The 16,937-nt window shown below is 42.4% G+C and overlaps 1 protein-coding gene across 1 annotated transcript in view; it reads left to right on the top strand.

The window, feature by feature from the left end:
- The window catches only part of LMTK2 (lemur tyrosine kinase 2), a 75,700-nt gene extending 65,249 nt beyond the window's left edge, over positions 1 to 10,451 (top strand). The window contains exons 12-15 of the mRNA XM_044274469.1: positions 309 to 441; positions 2,177 to 2,431; positions 4,414 to 9,135; positions 9,509 to 10,451. Coding sequence (XP_044130404.1) covers positions 309 to 441; positions 2,177 to 2,431; positions 4,414 to 4,442 — 417 coding nt within the window. The 3' untranslated portion in view covers positions 4,443 to 9,135; positions 9,509 to 10,451. The remainder of the gene's footprint in view (positions 1 to 308; positions 442 to 2,176; positions 2,432 to 4,413; positions 9,136 to 9,508) is intronic.
- Positions 10,452 to 16,937: the final 6,486 nt, after the last annotated feature.

Raw genomic sequence — 16,937 nt, 5'->3', positions numbered from 1 at the left:
TATTCTCCAGTTTCTCCTCATGCACGTGAAAAAACGCATGTAATCTGCATACACTCCGGAAGGGAAAAAAAATGCACACATTGAACGCAATTGTAGGAAAAAAAGATTGAACGTGCCTGCAAAACCATCATTTTTTTTAATATATTTTTTTTTTCTCCCCTAAACACATGTTGACTCCGTTTCACTCGTGTGAAAGATGCTTTATGCAGGACTAGTATTCAGCTTTCGGGCCAGAAAAATAACCTACTTTTTCTTTCCTATTTTCGTGAAACACCCATTTAATTTATCAACCTTTCTTAACAAATTAGGAAACCCCAACCAAAGAACTAGTATCTCGAGCGGTGGACACCAGCAGTCAAATGTCCAGTAACAGCAGTCCTATCTCTCCATCTGCTCCCGGATATAGATTTACAAATTCTGAAAGCTCTACTGATGAAGAAGGTATGGGACGTTTCAGTTACCAGAATTATGTATACGTGACTCTTTAGAGTAAGTTCAGATGTGGCAGATTTTCAGTGCTTATTCGACAATGCGGATTACTGCATAATGCATTTCGATGGGTTTTAAAAAACACCACCCTTGTGTAGCAGAAGATCTTGGGGCCGAAAAATGTTCACATTCATAGCATGATCCTTTTTGCTGCGGAAATACCACGGCATTAAGGCCTGGGCAACTTTTTGTAGTGCGACTGTAGTTAACTATTTAACTACAGCTGTAGTCCAAATGAATGTATTCAGTTAAATGCAATCTTGTGGACTGCAGCTGTCATTCAATAGTTAAAATCAGTCGCGCTTAAAGTCGCAGTGTAGCCCAGGCCTTAAAGGGGTTTTCTTATACTTTTCTAATGATGACCTATTATAGCTCAGTATCTGATCGGTGATGGTCTGAAACTTGAGAGCCCCGCTGATCAGTCTGCTGTAAGGGTACAGAGTGGTGGTAACCAGTTGGTGTGTACATGCAGAGTCTTCTCAAATAGCTGATTGACAGTGGTCCTGAGTGTCAGACCCCCACTTATGGGATACTGATGACCTATCCAAAGGATATTTCGGTCAGTAGAAAAACCCTTGGAGTTCACTTCAGTGTAAGGGATGCAGTGTCCTGTAAATTCGCAGCTCTGTTCACATGTAACACATGCGTTTTTTGCTGCAGCTTTATCATGGATGTGCAGCGGCATCTGGCAGTGGCCTTGTTCTGCTGCATCTGGCCTTTCCTTTACCCTGCTTTCACACCTGAGCGTTTCTCAAACGCGCGTTTTACGCACGAGTTTTTATGCGCGTTTTTTGTAATAGTAAACGCGCGTTTGACGCGCGTTTGTGTGATTGACTGCAGTGTCCTATGGCCACAAACGCGCGTCAAAACGCCCCAAAGAAGCTCAAGTACTTGATTATGCGTCGGGCGTTTTACAGCGCGATCGTACGCGCTGTAAAACGCCCAGGTGAGAACCATTCCCATAGGGAAGCATTGGTTTTCATGTGTTGAGCGTTTTACAGCGCGTTTGAACGCGTTTTACACTGCTCATATCACGATTTAGCACAGTTGACCAACATAAAAATAGTACCTGTATTGTCTTTTACTTGTCCACAAACGGGAAAAAAACACTTTGCCTGCGCATTTCTCTGCCCACTATGGAACAGTGCGCATGGCCGGGCCCGGCAGTGAGATATAAACCAGAGAAGGAAGATTAATAAGGAGAGGAGGGCCAAGGGGAGCGGTTATGTGGGCACATCAGAGAGGGGCCTGGGCACTTGCAGCCATAACGCCATCCCTGGGCACTTGCAGGCCCTAAGGTGTGTGTTTTTTTTTTTTTTTTTTTGGTGGACAAAGACACAATACAGGTACTATTTTTATGTTGTAAAATGAGTGAAACTGGATCGCAGATCCTCAATACTCTTATCTAATAACTGCGTCTCAGAGAAGTTTATCGTATACCTACCCCTATGTTGCATGCTGTACATATGAGGCATTAGTATACAATTTGATCAAAAAGCATAGACTATTTTTATGTTGGGCAACTGTGCTGAATCGTGATGAGCAGTGTAAAATACTCAAAGTAGCTGACACTCCCTTTAATATATTTCTTCAGCAACAGCTGACCGCTTCACTGTAATGCCCATTATGATGTTTTTAGTATCTGTGTACGGTCTTACCCTGTAAGCTAAGATATTTTTATTCTTAGGTGGTGGTTTTGAATGGGATGACGACTTTACATCTACTGAGCCAGCTTTTATCAGCAAACCACCAGCAAACCCAGTTGGCTCCAAGCTGTCTGTCAATCCATCGAAATACTTCTCCCCTCCTCCACAGCCTCGGAGTCCTGATGAGAGCTGGACGAATGCACCTGCACCCTTTTATTCAAGATTCTCCATTTCTCCAGCAAACCTAGCAAATTTTTCTCTCACGCATCTAACAGACTCTGACATGGAGCAGGGTGGTGAGTGATCATTTCTGTATTAATTGCCATACTGAGCTGCCTCCCATTAAGGGCTCATTCAGACGGCCGTATTATTATTTTTTTTTTTTTCCGCACCCGTCCCACATTTTTGCAGAACAGGTGTGGACCCATTCCTTTCAATAGGGCCGTAAAAGATGCAGACAGCACACTGTGTGCTGTCCGCATCCGTTGTTCCCTTCCGCGGCCCAGCAAAAATATAGAGCATGTCCTATTCCTGTCGGCAATTGCGGACAAGAATAGGCATTTTCTATGAGTGCTGGCCCTAGGGGTTCACATCATGTTTTGTGCCTCTGACGTATACATTAGAAAAAAGAAAAAAGATACAACCTGGCACACCACGTTCTTGTATCCTGCACAGTCCTGTGTATAACATATATGTTAAACGGATGGGAAAACGGGATATGAACCCAGCCTAAATACTGACCAGCCACCAATGTTCCTTTTTTTTCTTCTTCTTCTTCTTTCTGGGCTAGCAATGGCTGTTTGCACTTGCATTATACAGAATGACAAGTGATAAGATAAGCTTTTTAGTGGCAAAAAAAAAAAAAAAAGCTGGACTTAACATTATTATTTCCAGATTAGCTGTAAAGTGACATTGAACTAATGTGTGATTGAAGCAGATGTGTGCAGGTATGAGAGAAGAGCAGGTGGAAACCTGACGCTGCAGTTAATATTTTACTGCTGTGAAATGTAGGAAAAACATGTAGCGACAGAAACGACTGGATGAGTTCTGCTAAACTTGACCAACGAGTAGTCTATGGACCAAATGACACTGAGCGCTGCAACTCTCAAACGGGGTAGGTCAATGCCCAATCTAAACGGGTACACTAAATAATGAGCGTGCGCCGCTCTTTACAAGGAATGAAGGAAGAAAGTTTCTTCTTGTTCCTTCCAAACAAGTTTGCACTGATGTTGTAGGCCACTTCAGCTGCGTCGTTCTTCACGTTGCTCACAAAATTCCCTGGAAAATATCCTCCAATTCAAGGCGAACCACAAATCCCAGCTCTACTAAAAAAAAAGGACACAAGACAAGCAGACGTCCATAGTGAAGCACTGCACGGACATCCGATCCATGCACAGATAACACAATAGTGCATGTAAATTACAATCCTCTGTAGCATAGCTTAACTCTAGTTTCGTGTCAGCCCCCCTAGAAATCATCATTAGCTGCTACTAGATTTTATTTTTTAGACTTTTGAAAAAGCCCTTTAAAGCAAACAACTGAGTGCCATTAAAAGTTATGCAGCTACTAATAATTTGACCCCGTAGCATAAATATCAAATTGGTATTATAGCGTTTTTTTAACAGTTTTACTGGCATCTATGGTTTCTGAGCATGCTTGTTCAAAGGGAAGAAAGAAGAAAAAAAGAAAAGAAAAATGTAATATCTGTGCTATTGGTTTGACACTATGGGGGTCATCTATTAAGACCGGCATAGGTTTAGACCATTTTCTACGCAAAAAAATTGCATTTGTTAGTAAATGACCCCCTGTGGGTTTAAAGAGAATCTGTTACCAGCAACCTCTTTATCAACTGCTTGCTGACACATAGCTGTGGTTCACCTGATTAAACGCTGTTTTTCTTTTGTTAATCCAAGGCTCCGTTCCAGAGTTATACTTTTTTTTTTTTTTTTATATGCAATCTAGGCCCTTGGTGCAATGGGGTCATCACGGTTGCACAAGAGCTCCACTTCTTTCTATGTCCAGCCCCTCCCTTGCTGCTTTGCTACTGCCTGGCCCTGTCAATCAAAGCGGCGAGAAAGGGGCTGGCCTAAGAAAGGAGTGGAGCTTGTGTGCAGCACAAGAACAGAGCTTTGGATCAACAAAAGAGAAACTGCATATTTAATCAGGTAAACCACAGCTATAACGTGTCTATGCAAACAGATAGTGAGGTCACAGGAGACAGATTCCCCTTAACTTCATAACATTTTTCTTTAATTATATCTTATTATTCTCTTACCAGGCAGCAGTGAAGATGGCGAGAAAGACTGACGCTGAACTACTGCTAAAAACGCTTTAAGTGGAGGACGTACGTGCAATGTTATCTCTTTACAAGAGACTCGGGGACATGTGCCGCATGTAAAATGTAAAAACTGTGTAAATGACTATTGTGCAACCCGATTCATCATCTCCACTCCTCCAGCCATGCTCGACGCCCCCTCCCCCCGGTACTACTGCCGTCATATATGTAAACGCAGTTTCGGGACTGGGAACTCTACATCTTTTTGTACCTGAATAGTGTGTAATTTGCAGGATGTGTACATACAGGTATATAACTCTATCTCCAGTGTCTGTGCTCATGTGACGATAAGTGCATAAGTGACAGTGTCTCCCATGACGTTTAAAACACAATGTATTGCTTATTATTGCACTGTAATGTTTCTTGCATATCTATATCTGTACAGAATTTTTTAATTAAGAGGAAAAAAAACACTGCTTGTTATAAATTTTATCTGTATGAATGTGTTGATATTTGGTCTTTGCATTGTACACTGTGTAATAAGCTGCTGCCGGGACTCGAGCTCAGTCTCTTGTATGCTGTACTTTTTTTTTTCTTTTTGAACAGCAATACTTCCTTCTTAGTTTCAGGTTTGGGATCTCCTTTCCTCGTCTTATAGGAATATATCGTGTGCGGACACTCTGTGGCGTTTACTAAGCGGATAGTGCAGTGTTAGCACCTGTAATACCAGTACTAGTTCTAGGAACGGGTTGGATCACGACAACCGCTAGTTCTGTTACTAGTGTCATGATTCTTGTTGCATGCTGCAGAGTTTGGTGAGTTTTGACGTTTAACAGGTCAGTGCTCCTGACATGTCTGTTTTAGCAAATACTGGTATTATCCCCAAAAGAACACTTCCAGAGCATTTTTTTTTCTTAGAACTCAGTGTTGTGCCTCATTTATTCCTTTTGGAAATGTGTAAATAATTTTTGACAACTGAGGTTTACTATTCTCCCTGTCCAAAGGAGGCTCATCCGTACCTACACTGACCCTGTGTTTGGACGTTGTCATATTGACTAGGGACACATCCTATCTTCAGGGAGAATGGTTACGCCCAGTTGTCTATTATTCCCTCCTGAAAATGAATAGAGGAATGGCTCAATGCAGAGTATTTAGGTGGTTGCACACTAAAAAATGTTCCCCCAAAAATATTTATTTTCTCAGGCGTTTTCACATAGACTTCTCCATACTTCTCTACATTTTTTTTTTTTTTTTTTTTTTAAAGGATGTAAAAATTGCTTGTTAAAAAGCTAAATAAACACACACAAACCTGAATGCAAGCATCCACCCATACAAGATCTACTGAAACAGATATGTCAGGAAAGCTGGCAAGGACTTTTTAAATCTTCTATTATCCTCTAGGCCTAGTTCACATGTTGCAATTATTGTGGCGTTTTGCCCTTTTTTTTTTCTTAAATGCAAAATTTGCATGAGAAACAAAAGGAGCAAAGTGCAAAACCTTCATTATAAAACTGTTGCTCCACAACACTAACAAAGTTTTGGAAACTAGGTCCCTTTGTTATAGAGAAATGACGTTGAGTGAGGGCATACGTACCATAGAGGCAGGCCATGCAGTTGCCCAGTCCTGTTGGGGAATTAGATCATGAAAAGAGCCTTAAAGGGATTGTGCAAGAATGGGCATAATGTGACCATTTGTCGTGATGTAAGGGAAGCCGGTCACCGCTGAGGCCCGTGATTGGCTGCAGCCGTGTCAAACCGGATGTTTGCAGCAAGGGAGCCCAGCGGAGCATTGCAGACTGGGAGGAGAAGGATCAGGGAGCCAGCGATGGGACGCAGGTAAGTCTGGTCAAGTAGGAGAGTTTGACAAAACCCTCTCCCCATTCTTGCACAACCCCTTTAAATGTGACACAAACACCAGGTGCCAGGACAGCTAAACCAGGGACCATAATGGAAGTCCCATTTGCTATGTATACCACTGGAATTGAGTTTAATTCCCTCTTCCCATTTCGGCCACATTCACACAGTTCACTAAACCTGCATTGCTGGTTTTGGCTTGAAAAAGGTTGCCGCAAATTTTTTCTGTGATTCCGGACTTTTTTTTTTTCTGATAATCATGTGGTTTAATAAACTTGACTGACTTCTTCCATGATTGGAATGGTCATCTCTCTGCTGCTATAGGGGACTACTATTGTGAGCTATGTTTTATATTTTGGTGTTTGTCTAAGCATCTTGTGTATTTTCTTTTTTGCTGCCCCTTTTGTCGGTGCGGATCATACTGCTGGTGTCATTTGGAGTCTTTCTATTTGTGATGTATTTTTGTGGTTTATTTTATGATTAGTGCTGATCATGCTGGTCTTCTAGCATCTGTGGTATAAGACGTAGGGCTTTTTGAGTAAAATGTATAAATGCAACCCTTACATGTTGCTCCGAGATTTATTTTTTATTTTTTTTCAAAACGGCTGTATAGTGAGATTGGTGGCAGTGGGAGAGTAGAACTTGTTCAGATGAGCACTATGATTAATATATGAATATATTCCTGAGCAAACATTGTCGTCTTGCAGTGTGAATCAAAAATGCAATAACTTTGCAAATATTAATTAAAATTCCCTACCGCCCTGTGTCTACATCTCCTCTGCAGGCCTATGTGTCTCAGTGGTAATCTGATCCTGTAGTCTTACTCCTATCTGTGCCTAACTGCTTGCTAGCTAAGCAAATGGAAAAATAGGGGAATAGATGGGAGTGTAGCAGCAGGGTCAGACTACAAAAGGCTTGCTTGTAGTCTGTAACCGTAGATGCACATAGGTCTGAATAGGAGCTGTAGACACAAAACAAGAAGATTCTATTTTTTCATTTTAAATGCTTTGGAGCAGTGAATAAAGACAAGATGTATATGTGCTATTATAGAGCAAACCAAAGTCTTAAGGCTCCCGTACACCTTAGGGTATTGAGGCCAAGAACGGCAGGTTCTGTCAGCAGTCTACTAAGCAGGGGGCTCCTAACTCTTTTCCCTGACTATGATCGTCATCGGGGGAGTGAAGTATCGGGCAAACTGATAATTTTCAATTGATCCTGTTGTTCTTCCGGGAGAGATGCTGCCACCAGAAATGTCCAGCAACCGCTTTCTCCCCTTTAAAGGCACTTTCGGCTCAGCCGAAGGTGTATGGGGGAGCCCGAAGGGAGCCAGGATAGATAGCTGTCAGCCGTACGATCACTGGCCTACAGCTACTGTAAGTGTATGGCCGCTATAACTGTCCACTACTAGGAAATCCTGTCCTGCTATATATGGACTATGCGTGCACCCATCAGTCACATGAATAGGACACTAAAGAGGCACGATTTGGGGGTGGAGGGGGGGATGTTGGAGGTCTGCTTGGTGGCCCCTGTATTGCCCACCACTAGGTCTGGGTGTTGTCCCAGGTTATAAATGTAGTGCAACGGTTTCTCTGACCAGTCCAACACCATTATGACTATGACTGCTACTGTGTTTGTTTTGTGACTGCGTAAATGTAAAGGATATTTTGCAAATTATAGCTGTGAAGGTATTAAAGGAATGCTAAACACAGTGCACATAAAAAATATTCCGGCTAATCTTCCCTTAGTCTAGGGCTGCATTGTGACTGATGATGATGCATGTCGGACGGCCCAAGGTTGCAGTAATGCTGCCTGTAACGCAAATAAAGAAAGTAAAATGGGGCACTTTACGATCAGCAGGTTTCGATTCTCTTGCCACTGTTCTCTCATTGGCCACTTGCAGGTTTAAACACGATCCCAGTCACTGTCATTAGTTGCAATGCAGCTAGTCGGCGTGTAGACCTAGCCTCAACGTTCTTCTTTCCTTGGAGCCTATTTGTCTGATAATACAATTATAACTGAGAAATGTATAAACACATTTGGCTGAGCCATGCCCCCTCACCCCCTGACTGTCCTGTGTCTGGCTGCAGCAGGAGCCTCTCCCATGTCTGTAGTACGACAAAACAAAACTAAGATTTACCTAAAAATGAACTCTTTAATCCCTGCATTCTCAGTAGTCTGACTGACAACAGTACGGGCACCTAGGTTTCTTTACTTTCATCATTTTCTAGGTTTAGTGTTCTTTTAATGTGATTGTGATTTCTCTTTTACCTTTTCCACATATGTACAATGTAAAATGCAATAACGAAGAAAATGTGTTTGCCCCCTTTTTAGATTCTATCTATATATGGATAAATATCTAATAAGACTTCTCCGGGTAACTTATACAGAATTCTATGTGTGTATGGAATTCTTTTTTTTTTTTTTTCCCCCATGTTGATGGAATATAATATTTTGTCCCTGCGCCAGCGTAAACCAGAATGCTGCTTCTTGTAGACGTCTTCCGAAATCCTGTTTTGTGAGACTGAGGTAATGTTAAGTGATACACTGCAAAAGAGAGCTGTAAATTTTATTTCTTTCCTCGGAAACAGTGCCACGTATGTCTGTTGGCTACTTCTGGTATTGCAGCTTGACCCCATTCACGTAAAAACTGCTGAGCTGCAATTCTAGTCACAGCCCATGGACAAGAATAGTGCTGTTTCTGGAGGCATACCAAGCCGCGTTTTTCGTATATCTTAAAGATGCCTGTACAGACATCAGCTGGAAGGTACATTTGCACTGACCAGAAGTGTCTGTATAGGGTGCGCAATTTAGCACGTGCATACACCTCCTACTTATTTTGAGAGATTGGTGTTTCCCTTTCAAAGGACATCTGTCAGCAGATTTGCACCTATGACACTGGCTGACCTGTTACATGGGCGCTTGGCAGATGAAGGAGTCTGTGTTGGTCCCATGTTCATATGTGCCCGCATTGCTGAGAACAATGATGCTTTAATATATGCAAATGAGCCTCTAGGAGCAACGGGGGCGTTACCATTACACCTAGTAAACATTACGCCTGGTTCTGTCAAAGTGCAGAAGGTGCAGCAGTTGCAGAGAGCAGAGCCTCTAGGTGTAACGGTAACACCCCCATTGCTCCTAGAGGCTCATTTGCATATAATAAAACATCATGTTTCTCAGCAATGCGGGCACATATGAACATGGGACCAACACAGAGGCCTTTAGCTGCTAAGTGCACATGTAACAGGTCAGCCAGTGTCCTAGGGACAAATCTGCTGACAGAAGCCCTTTAACATCAGTTCACACTCCAACGGTGATGTTCGCTGATCTTGTACATTAATTATATATTTTTTTTTTTTTATCCTACTCTTCGAGGCAGTAGAAAATAAATTAAAATGTGTTCCCTTGTAACACATAGGAAAAAAAAGCTAAAGTCCACAGCAAGTAGCATTTCTGTACTATCGGCCATACGCAGGTTTTCGACAATGTACCTCTTTTGGTTCCAATCTCTGCACTGATCTCGTTTCCTATAGTAACCAGCAAAGTGCAATCCTTCAGTATTTCTAATTGTTATTGTACCTTGAATCCTGCGAGAAATATGAGATTAAAGCATGTCGATTTATTTAGCATCCAGCTGTAAAGCACTACCTTGTACTGAATATCCAGTATGCGTGCGGATATTAAACGGGGGATTAGGCTTGGACACTTTTGTAAATTGCCTTAACTCAAGTATCCTGTACGCAGTGGGTGATGTTTTTGGGTTTTTTTTTTTTTGTTGTTTTGGTTTCCGTTTCAAGGCAATGTAAGCAAATTTATAAATGTTGTAGCGACTGTCTACTATATTAACTGGGAAAACCGGACTTGAATTCCAGTGATTCTGCTGATCCGATTGTGTTGCCTTGCACAACGACTGTATATACAGAAGAGTGATGGGTGTGCAATCTCCTATATGACAGGGAGAGGGGACAGGCTGCAGGAGATTGTTTTCCTCCTAATTTACTTAAAGTATGTCAGGTCGACGGCAATATCTTTGATGAATTTCCTCATGTAATGGTCTTTAAATGGTGTACATTTTTTTTAATTTGTAAAATTTTTACTGTACATTTGATTCTCATGCCTAGTGTGATTCCAACTGCTTGTAATTTAAAACACTATTTAATATTCAGAATAAAAGCTATATATTTATAACCGCTGTGTTCCTTTGTGTCTTTGTAAAGCGATGTGCTCGTCTCTAGGTGATGGGTTATGATGTCTAATAGATACATCTGAAAAAGTGGAACAGCAGCTCAGAGGAATTCGTAAAGTATTTGATTTCTAGGGGTCCTTCTACAACCCTGAGTAAGCGCTGATCAGTCATATACGTCAAACTGCGCCCATTTAAAAGGTCTTTTCACACCGTCCAATGCAAAGTGAACAGGGGATGGGAGATGGTTATCATGAAGTGTGATGTGCTGCCAACAAATGATTTTTGGTGACTCAGAAACAGACGTTCAGATGAATTATCTTCTGTATGTGAAAAAAAATATTAATTCCAAGAGGAATAACTGGGGGACAGCGCAGATCTAAGAAATCCTCCAGGATTGTTATTACATGGGGGATAAAAGTATTTATTAAATGGGTTGTGCCAGGTTTTAAAGTTAACCCCTATCTTGCAGAAAGGCGATAACTGATTGGTGGGGGTCCCGTTCCCTTGATCTATTTCTGGAGGTCACATAGAGAATAAAAGGAGCAGCAGGGTGCATGCCCAACCTGCCGTTCCATTAGATAGGGAGAACCGGACCCCCACTACTTGGGATCGGAGGAGTGTCCCCCCCCCCCCCCCCCAATCAGTTCTTCAGTTCTCTCTGCCCACGGGACTTTAAAACTTGGCACAATCTCTTAACAAGAGGTGACTATAGGGGACCTGTGTAGGGGGAGGGGACACCATACAGAGACTGACAACTTCAAACTGCTCTCTGCTTAGGGAAGATATACCGTGTATACTTTTCCTATTTAAAAAAAAATAAAAAACTTCAAGAGGCTTTAAAATGGCTTTATCAGTCCAGTTTAAAACTGAAATGTTCTAGTCTAAAATAAGAGTAAAACATTTCCATAACTTTGAGGCAGTTTGGCAGCATAATCACATTCCTTCCAGAACTTTGGTGACAAATATTGGACATCTGAGAGGTTGCCAGATTAGATAATGGGGCATACATAGGTAACAGGTGCAGTGTCCTTGATTTATTTTTTATTTGAGGACATATAAATTTGCTTTCCAGCTATTAAATTTTAAGATAATCCGATAACAAACACTTCTAATTGTGTGGATATGTTTTCTATTCAGATTTCTAGGCTTCACTTGCTAAACTTCATCTATTCATCGTCAAAGGTGTTATCCAATTCCTATAATGACCATCCCCCCCAATGCCCAGGCCCGTTTATATAGATTAAACCTACCCTGCCCCAGGGCCCTGTGTCACTCCTCCTTATCCCTGCACGGCCGCTGCTGCATCTCCCCTTTGCATGGATCAGCCAATAGTAAGCCACAACGGGGACGAACCTCTCTAGTGTCAGTGGTGGCGGTGCGGGCATCAGGAGTGACATGGTTGCTGGGGAGTAGGCTAATATAACCTATATGAAGGGCCCGGGCATTAGGGGGTCATTATAAGGGTTGGATAACCCCTTTAAAGCCAAATTCACACAACCATATTTTTTGGTACTCCTAGCCACGTTTTTTGTGGATCGGATGCGGACCCATTCATTCTATTCTGCGGCCCCGTGCGCACGAGATGTCCTTTTCTTGTCCGTTTTGCAGGCAAGAATAGTCGGCGTGACAACCGGGACTGCAAAGAGTCCGGGATGCACACGGACCGCATCTGTGTTTTGTGAATCCACTAATTGCTGACCGTGACACGTATACTGGTCTTGTGAATGCATCCTAAAGGAAATCTGTTGGGAACGTCATTCTCCTCTAACCATGGGCAGCATAAAAAAACGACAGACTGCCTGGTTACAAACTGTATTTTAGGCCACATTCACACGACAGTGTGCAGTCCGAAATACATGGCCCTTGTGTCCGCTGCATCCCCTGGACAGACAGATGCTCCTCTGATAGTCACTGCTTCGTGGTAATTTGATGCACTGAGTTCCTATCTGACCACAGCTCTATTGTACTGGACTCGCAAGATGACGTGAGTTCATGTCAGAGGAGCTGCGGTCAGTCCGGGAAATGCGGCCAACACGTGAGCCATGTTTCCTGCACTGCGCACTTTGGAAATTGTGGTGTTTCAGAGTCAACAGGTTTGAAATGATCTGAGAATGGAGGGGAAAAGAGTCACGGGGGCAGCTCTCCACCAGCTTCTCTCCATCCAGCTTGGCTTGATTGACAGATTGTAGAATGATGTCAATCCACCCGATCAAGGCGCAAAGCCACCCAGATGACTCTTCCTGGGTACTTTTTTATCAAATCTTTTTATTGATATTTTATATATGTACATAACATATTAAAGGTGTCAGAGCATCATATAATAGAAATGGAGCAGAATGAACAATCTACAGATCTTTCAGAACTTTTAATTCGTCCTCTGTTCGAGAGTAACTTGCAGGAGCTCCTTGTAGGTTTTTGCCAATGTTCATTTGAAGCCGTCATGGACACCCTTGAACATAACAGAGTGAACCATTTATATAACAAATGGTGACAGTAGGTATGTGGTCGCACCCGGGGCAGTCAGGCAAACAAAGTAAGTAATCTACAGGTTTTGTGGTTTATAGATGTGGAGGAGGTAGAAATCCCTCTCAGATTTTCCAGTTAACCATGTGTGTGTTCTATATTTTCAACTAGTCAGAGGGTCTGTGAGAGGTCACTTTTGAGTGTCGATAGTGAGGACATTTTTTGCTTTTGTATTCTTTCCAAGGAGCCCGTTTTTAGGAATCTAGAGTGAGTTCTATTTGCCCAGCTTGCTAATTTCTCCATGAGGCACATTTGGTTGATTTTTGACTCCCATTGAGTAATAGTTGGGGGGGTTGGGGCTATGCCAGTGAAAGGGGATTAGGTACCTAGCTGCTTGGACTATCCAAGTAGGCAATTCGGATGCGCTTGGGGTCCAGTTGTCTGACGGGATCCACAATAAGACCAACGAGGACGATGGATGAATGGAGGTGCCAAATATTTGGTTTAATTTGTGTTGTACCTGTTCCCAGAATCCTTTTGTTTGAGGGCAAAACCAGAATATGTGGCCTAATGTGCCCCCTTCCTGAGAACATCTCCAGCAGTCGCCCGACTCCCGAAATCCCATTTTATGAAGTTTGTGAGGATCGTTGTGCCACCTGGTCATTGTTTTATTAGTGTTCCTGGATTCTGGCGAAGTGTGAAAAGCCATGGGATCTTAAATGTATTTGGTCTATTTCTGCTGTAGAAAAGGATCTCTCTAGGTCCTTTTCCCCATTGCCTGATATAAGCAGAGGTTCCCATGGATTGCAGATTCTTGTATAATAGTGAAATCGGGTGTTTTGGAATCGTAGGGTTGGACACTAATTTCTCAAACAATGTTGCTTCTTGTACAGTTGTGTTCAAAATAATAGCAGTGTTTAAAAAAAGTGAATAAAGCTCAAAATCCTTCTAATAGCTTTTATTTCCTTACACACAAATGCATTGGGAACACTACACATTCTATTCCAAATCAAAGCATGAAGAAAAATATATCAAATTTGTGTTGTTCCTCTAAAAACAATATTGAAAAGTGAATATTAGACTGTTAAAAAAATAAAAATAGCAGTGTTTGTATTCTTCTTTACAAACTCAAACATTCACTATATAAACTGAAAAATGTTTGAAGATTTTGCTTTCCTTTGAATCACTTCACTAATATTTAGTTGTATAACCGCTGTTTCTGAGAAAAGCTGTACATCTGTGTTGCTCGGAGTCACCAACGTCTGGCCCCTGTGAGCAGGTATTCCAGCCCAGGATGATTGGACTACATGCCACAGTTCTTCTCTATTTCTTGGTTTTGCCTCAGCATCTTTGATGTCATTCCACAAGTTTTCTATTGGATTAAGATCCGGGGATTGGGCTGGCCACTCCATAACATCAATCTTGTTGGTCTGGAACCAAGATGTTGCACGTTTACTGGTGTGTTTGGGGTCATTGTCTTGTTGAAACACCCATTTCAGGGGCATTTCCTCTTCAGCATAAGACAGCATGACCGCCAAGTATTCTGATGTATTTAAACTGATCCATGATCCCTGCTATGTGATAAATAGGCCCAACACCTTAGTATGAGAAACATCCCCATATCGTGATGCTTGCGCCACCATACTTCACGGTCTTCACAGTGTACTGTGGCTTGAATTCAGTGTTTGGGGGTCGTCTGACAAACTGTCTCCGGCCACTAGACCCAAAAAGAACAATCTTACTTTCATCAGTCCACATGGGAGGTGTCCGAGGGATAATTTAATTTGAAATATAAGTCAAGTTTTTGTGAGAGATTTTCTATAGCCTCCTCTGAGCCCAAAAGGATCTCCTTTAAACGCCAAGTCCATTCTCTGATGGGCAGGGTCGGTGCAAGGATTTTTGCCAACACAAGCGAAGCTACATTTTGGAATAGCTGTATAGGTGCACTATCATGTATTAATTCCTTCCTCTCTTGCAGCTTGTAGCAGGGCCTCTGTGTCCCTGTAACTGAGCAGGCCACAGATCACATCTTGTGGCGGCTCATCTTTCCCCGGGGCCTGGCGCAGGGACCTATGGATGCGCTCTATAGTGATTAGCTGTGTTCTGTTGACACCAAGGAGATCTGTGAATAAGTGTAGGGCAGCTTCTTGGAGGGCGTTCAGTACAATGGATTCCAGTAATCCTTTTATCTGAATATTTTTCCTCCTACTCCCTGTCTTCTTCCTCTGATTCAGGCCTGCAGCGCAATCTTGTTTGTTCGCGCCAGTTGTCTCATTACAAAGCGGTCCATCTCAGCTTGCCCTTTCTTTTGCTTGGTCAAATTAGGTTGTTCCCTGATCTTGTCTCTCCCTATTTTGACCATCATAGCCGAAGTTAGGGCGTCTTATTTGCCTAGGTACGTGTCTGTAGAGCGGGAACTCTGCTTCAGACCTCCATCGCGTTCAGCGGTCAGGCTCCGCCCCCCCTCCCTTCCCGGGTACTTTTAAAACTTGTTTTCTGAGAAATGCTGCAGAATGTCAGAGTAAAACATAGCTGTTAGTAACCAGGGAGCCTGTTGGTATTTCTTGCTGTACATGGTATGGGCAGTATAAAGTTCCTTACAGGTTCCCTTTAATTTAAAACAAATATATGGTGTGTGTATGTATATGTGTATATATATATATATATATATATATATATATATATATACACACACAGTACAGACCAAAAGTTTGGACACACCTCATTCAAAGAGTTTTCTTTATTTTCATGACTATGAAAATTGTAGATTCACACTGAAGGCATCAAAACTATGAATTAACACATGTGGAATTATATACATAACAAAGAAGTGTGAAACAACTGAAAATATGTCATATTCTAGGTTTTTTAAAGTAGCCACCTTTTTCTTTGATTACTGCTTTGCACACTCTTGGCATTCTCTTGATGAGCTTCAAGAGGTAGTCACCTGAAATGGTTTTCACTTCACAGGTGTGCCCAGTCAGGTTTAATAAGTGGGATTTCTTGCCTTATAAATGGGGTTGGGACCATCAGTTGCATTGTGGAGAAGTCAGGTGGATACACAGCTGATAGTCCTACTGAATAGACTGTTAGCTGCTTTTTTCTTGCCATAATACAAATTCTAAGTAAAGAAAAACGAGTGGCCATCATTACTTTAAGAAATGAAGGTCAGTCCGAAAAATTGGGAATACTTTGAAAGTGTCCCCAAGTGCAGTCACAAAAACCATCAAGTGCTACAAAGAAACTGGCTCACATGCGGACCGCCCCAGGAAAGGAAGACCAAGAGTCACCTCTGCTGCGGAGGATAAGTTCATCCGAGTCACCAGCCTCAGAAATCGCAGGTTAACAGCAGCTCAGATTAGAGACCAGGTCAATGCCACACAGAGTTCTAGCAGCAGACACATCTCTAGAACAACTGTTAAGAGGAGACTGTGTGAATCAGGCCTTCATGGTAGAATATCTGCTAGGAAACCACTGCTAAGGACAGGCAACAAGCAGAAGAGACTTGTTTGGGCTAAAGAACACAAGGAATGGACATTAGACCAGTGGAAATCTGTGCTTTGGTCTGATGAGTCCAAATTTGAGATCTTTGGTTCCAACCACCGTGTCTTTGTGCGACGCAGAAAAGGTGAACGGATGGACTCTACATGCCTGGTTCCCACCGTGAAGCATGAAGGAGGAGGTGTGATGGTGCTTTGCTGGTGACACTGTTGGGGATTTATTCAAAATTGAAGGCATACTGAACCAGCATGGCTACCATAGCATCTTGCAGTGGCATGCTATTCCATCCGGTTTGCGTTTAGTTGAAACATCATTTATTTTTCAACAGGACAATGACCCCAAACACACCTCCAGGCTGTGTAAGGGCTATTTGACCATGAAGGAGAGTGATGGGGTGCTGCGCCAGATGACCTGGCCTCCACAGTCACCGGACCTGAACCCAATCGAGATGGTTTGGGGTGAGCGGGACCGCAGAGTGAAGGCAAAAGGGCCAACAAGTGCTAAGCATCTCTGGGAACTCCTTCAA

This window comes from Bufo gargarizans, unplaced genomic scaffold (assembly GCF_014858855.1).
Source record: "Bufo gargarizans isolate SCDJY-AF-19 unplaced genomic scaffold, ASM1485885v1 original_scaffold_1772_pilon, whole genome shotgun sequence".
NCBI lineage: Eukaryota > Metazoa > Chordata > Amphibia > Anura > Bufonidae > Bufo > Bufo gargarizans.
The sequence above is the reverse complement of the archived record's forward strand: the minus strand, read 5'-3'. Positions and strand labels throughout refer to the sequence as shown.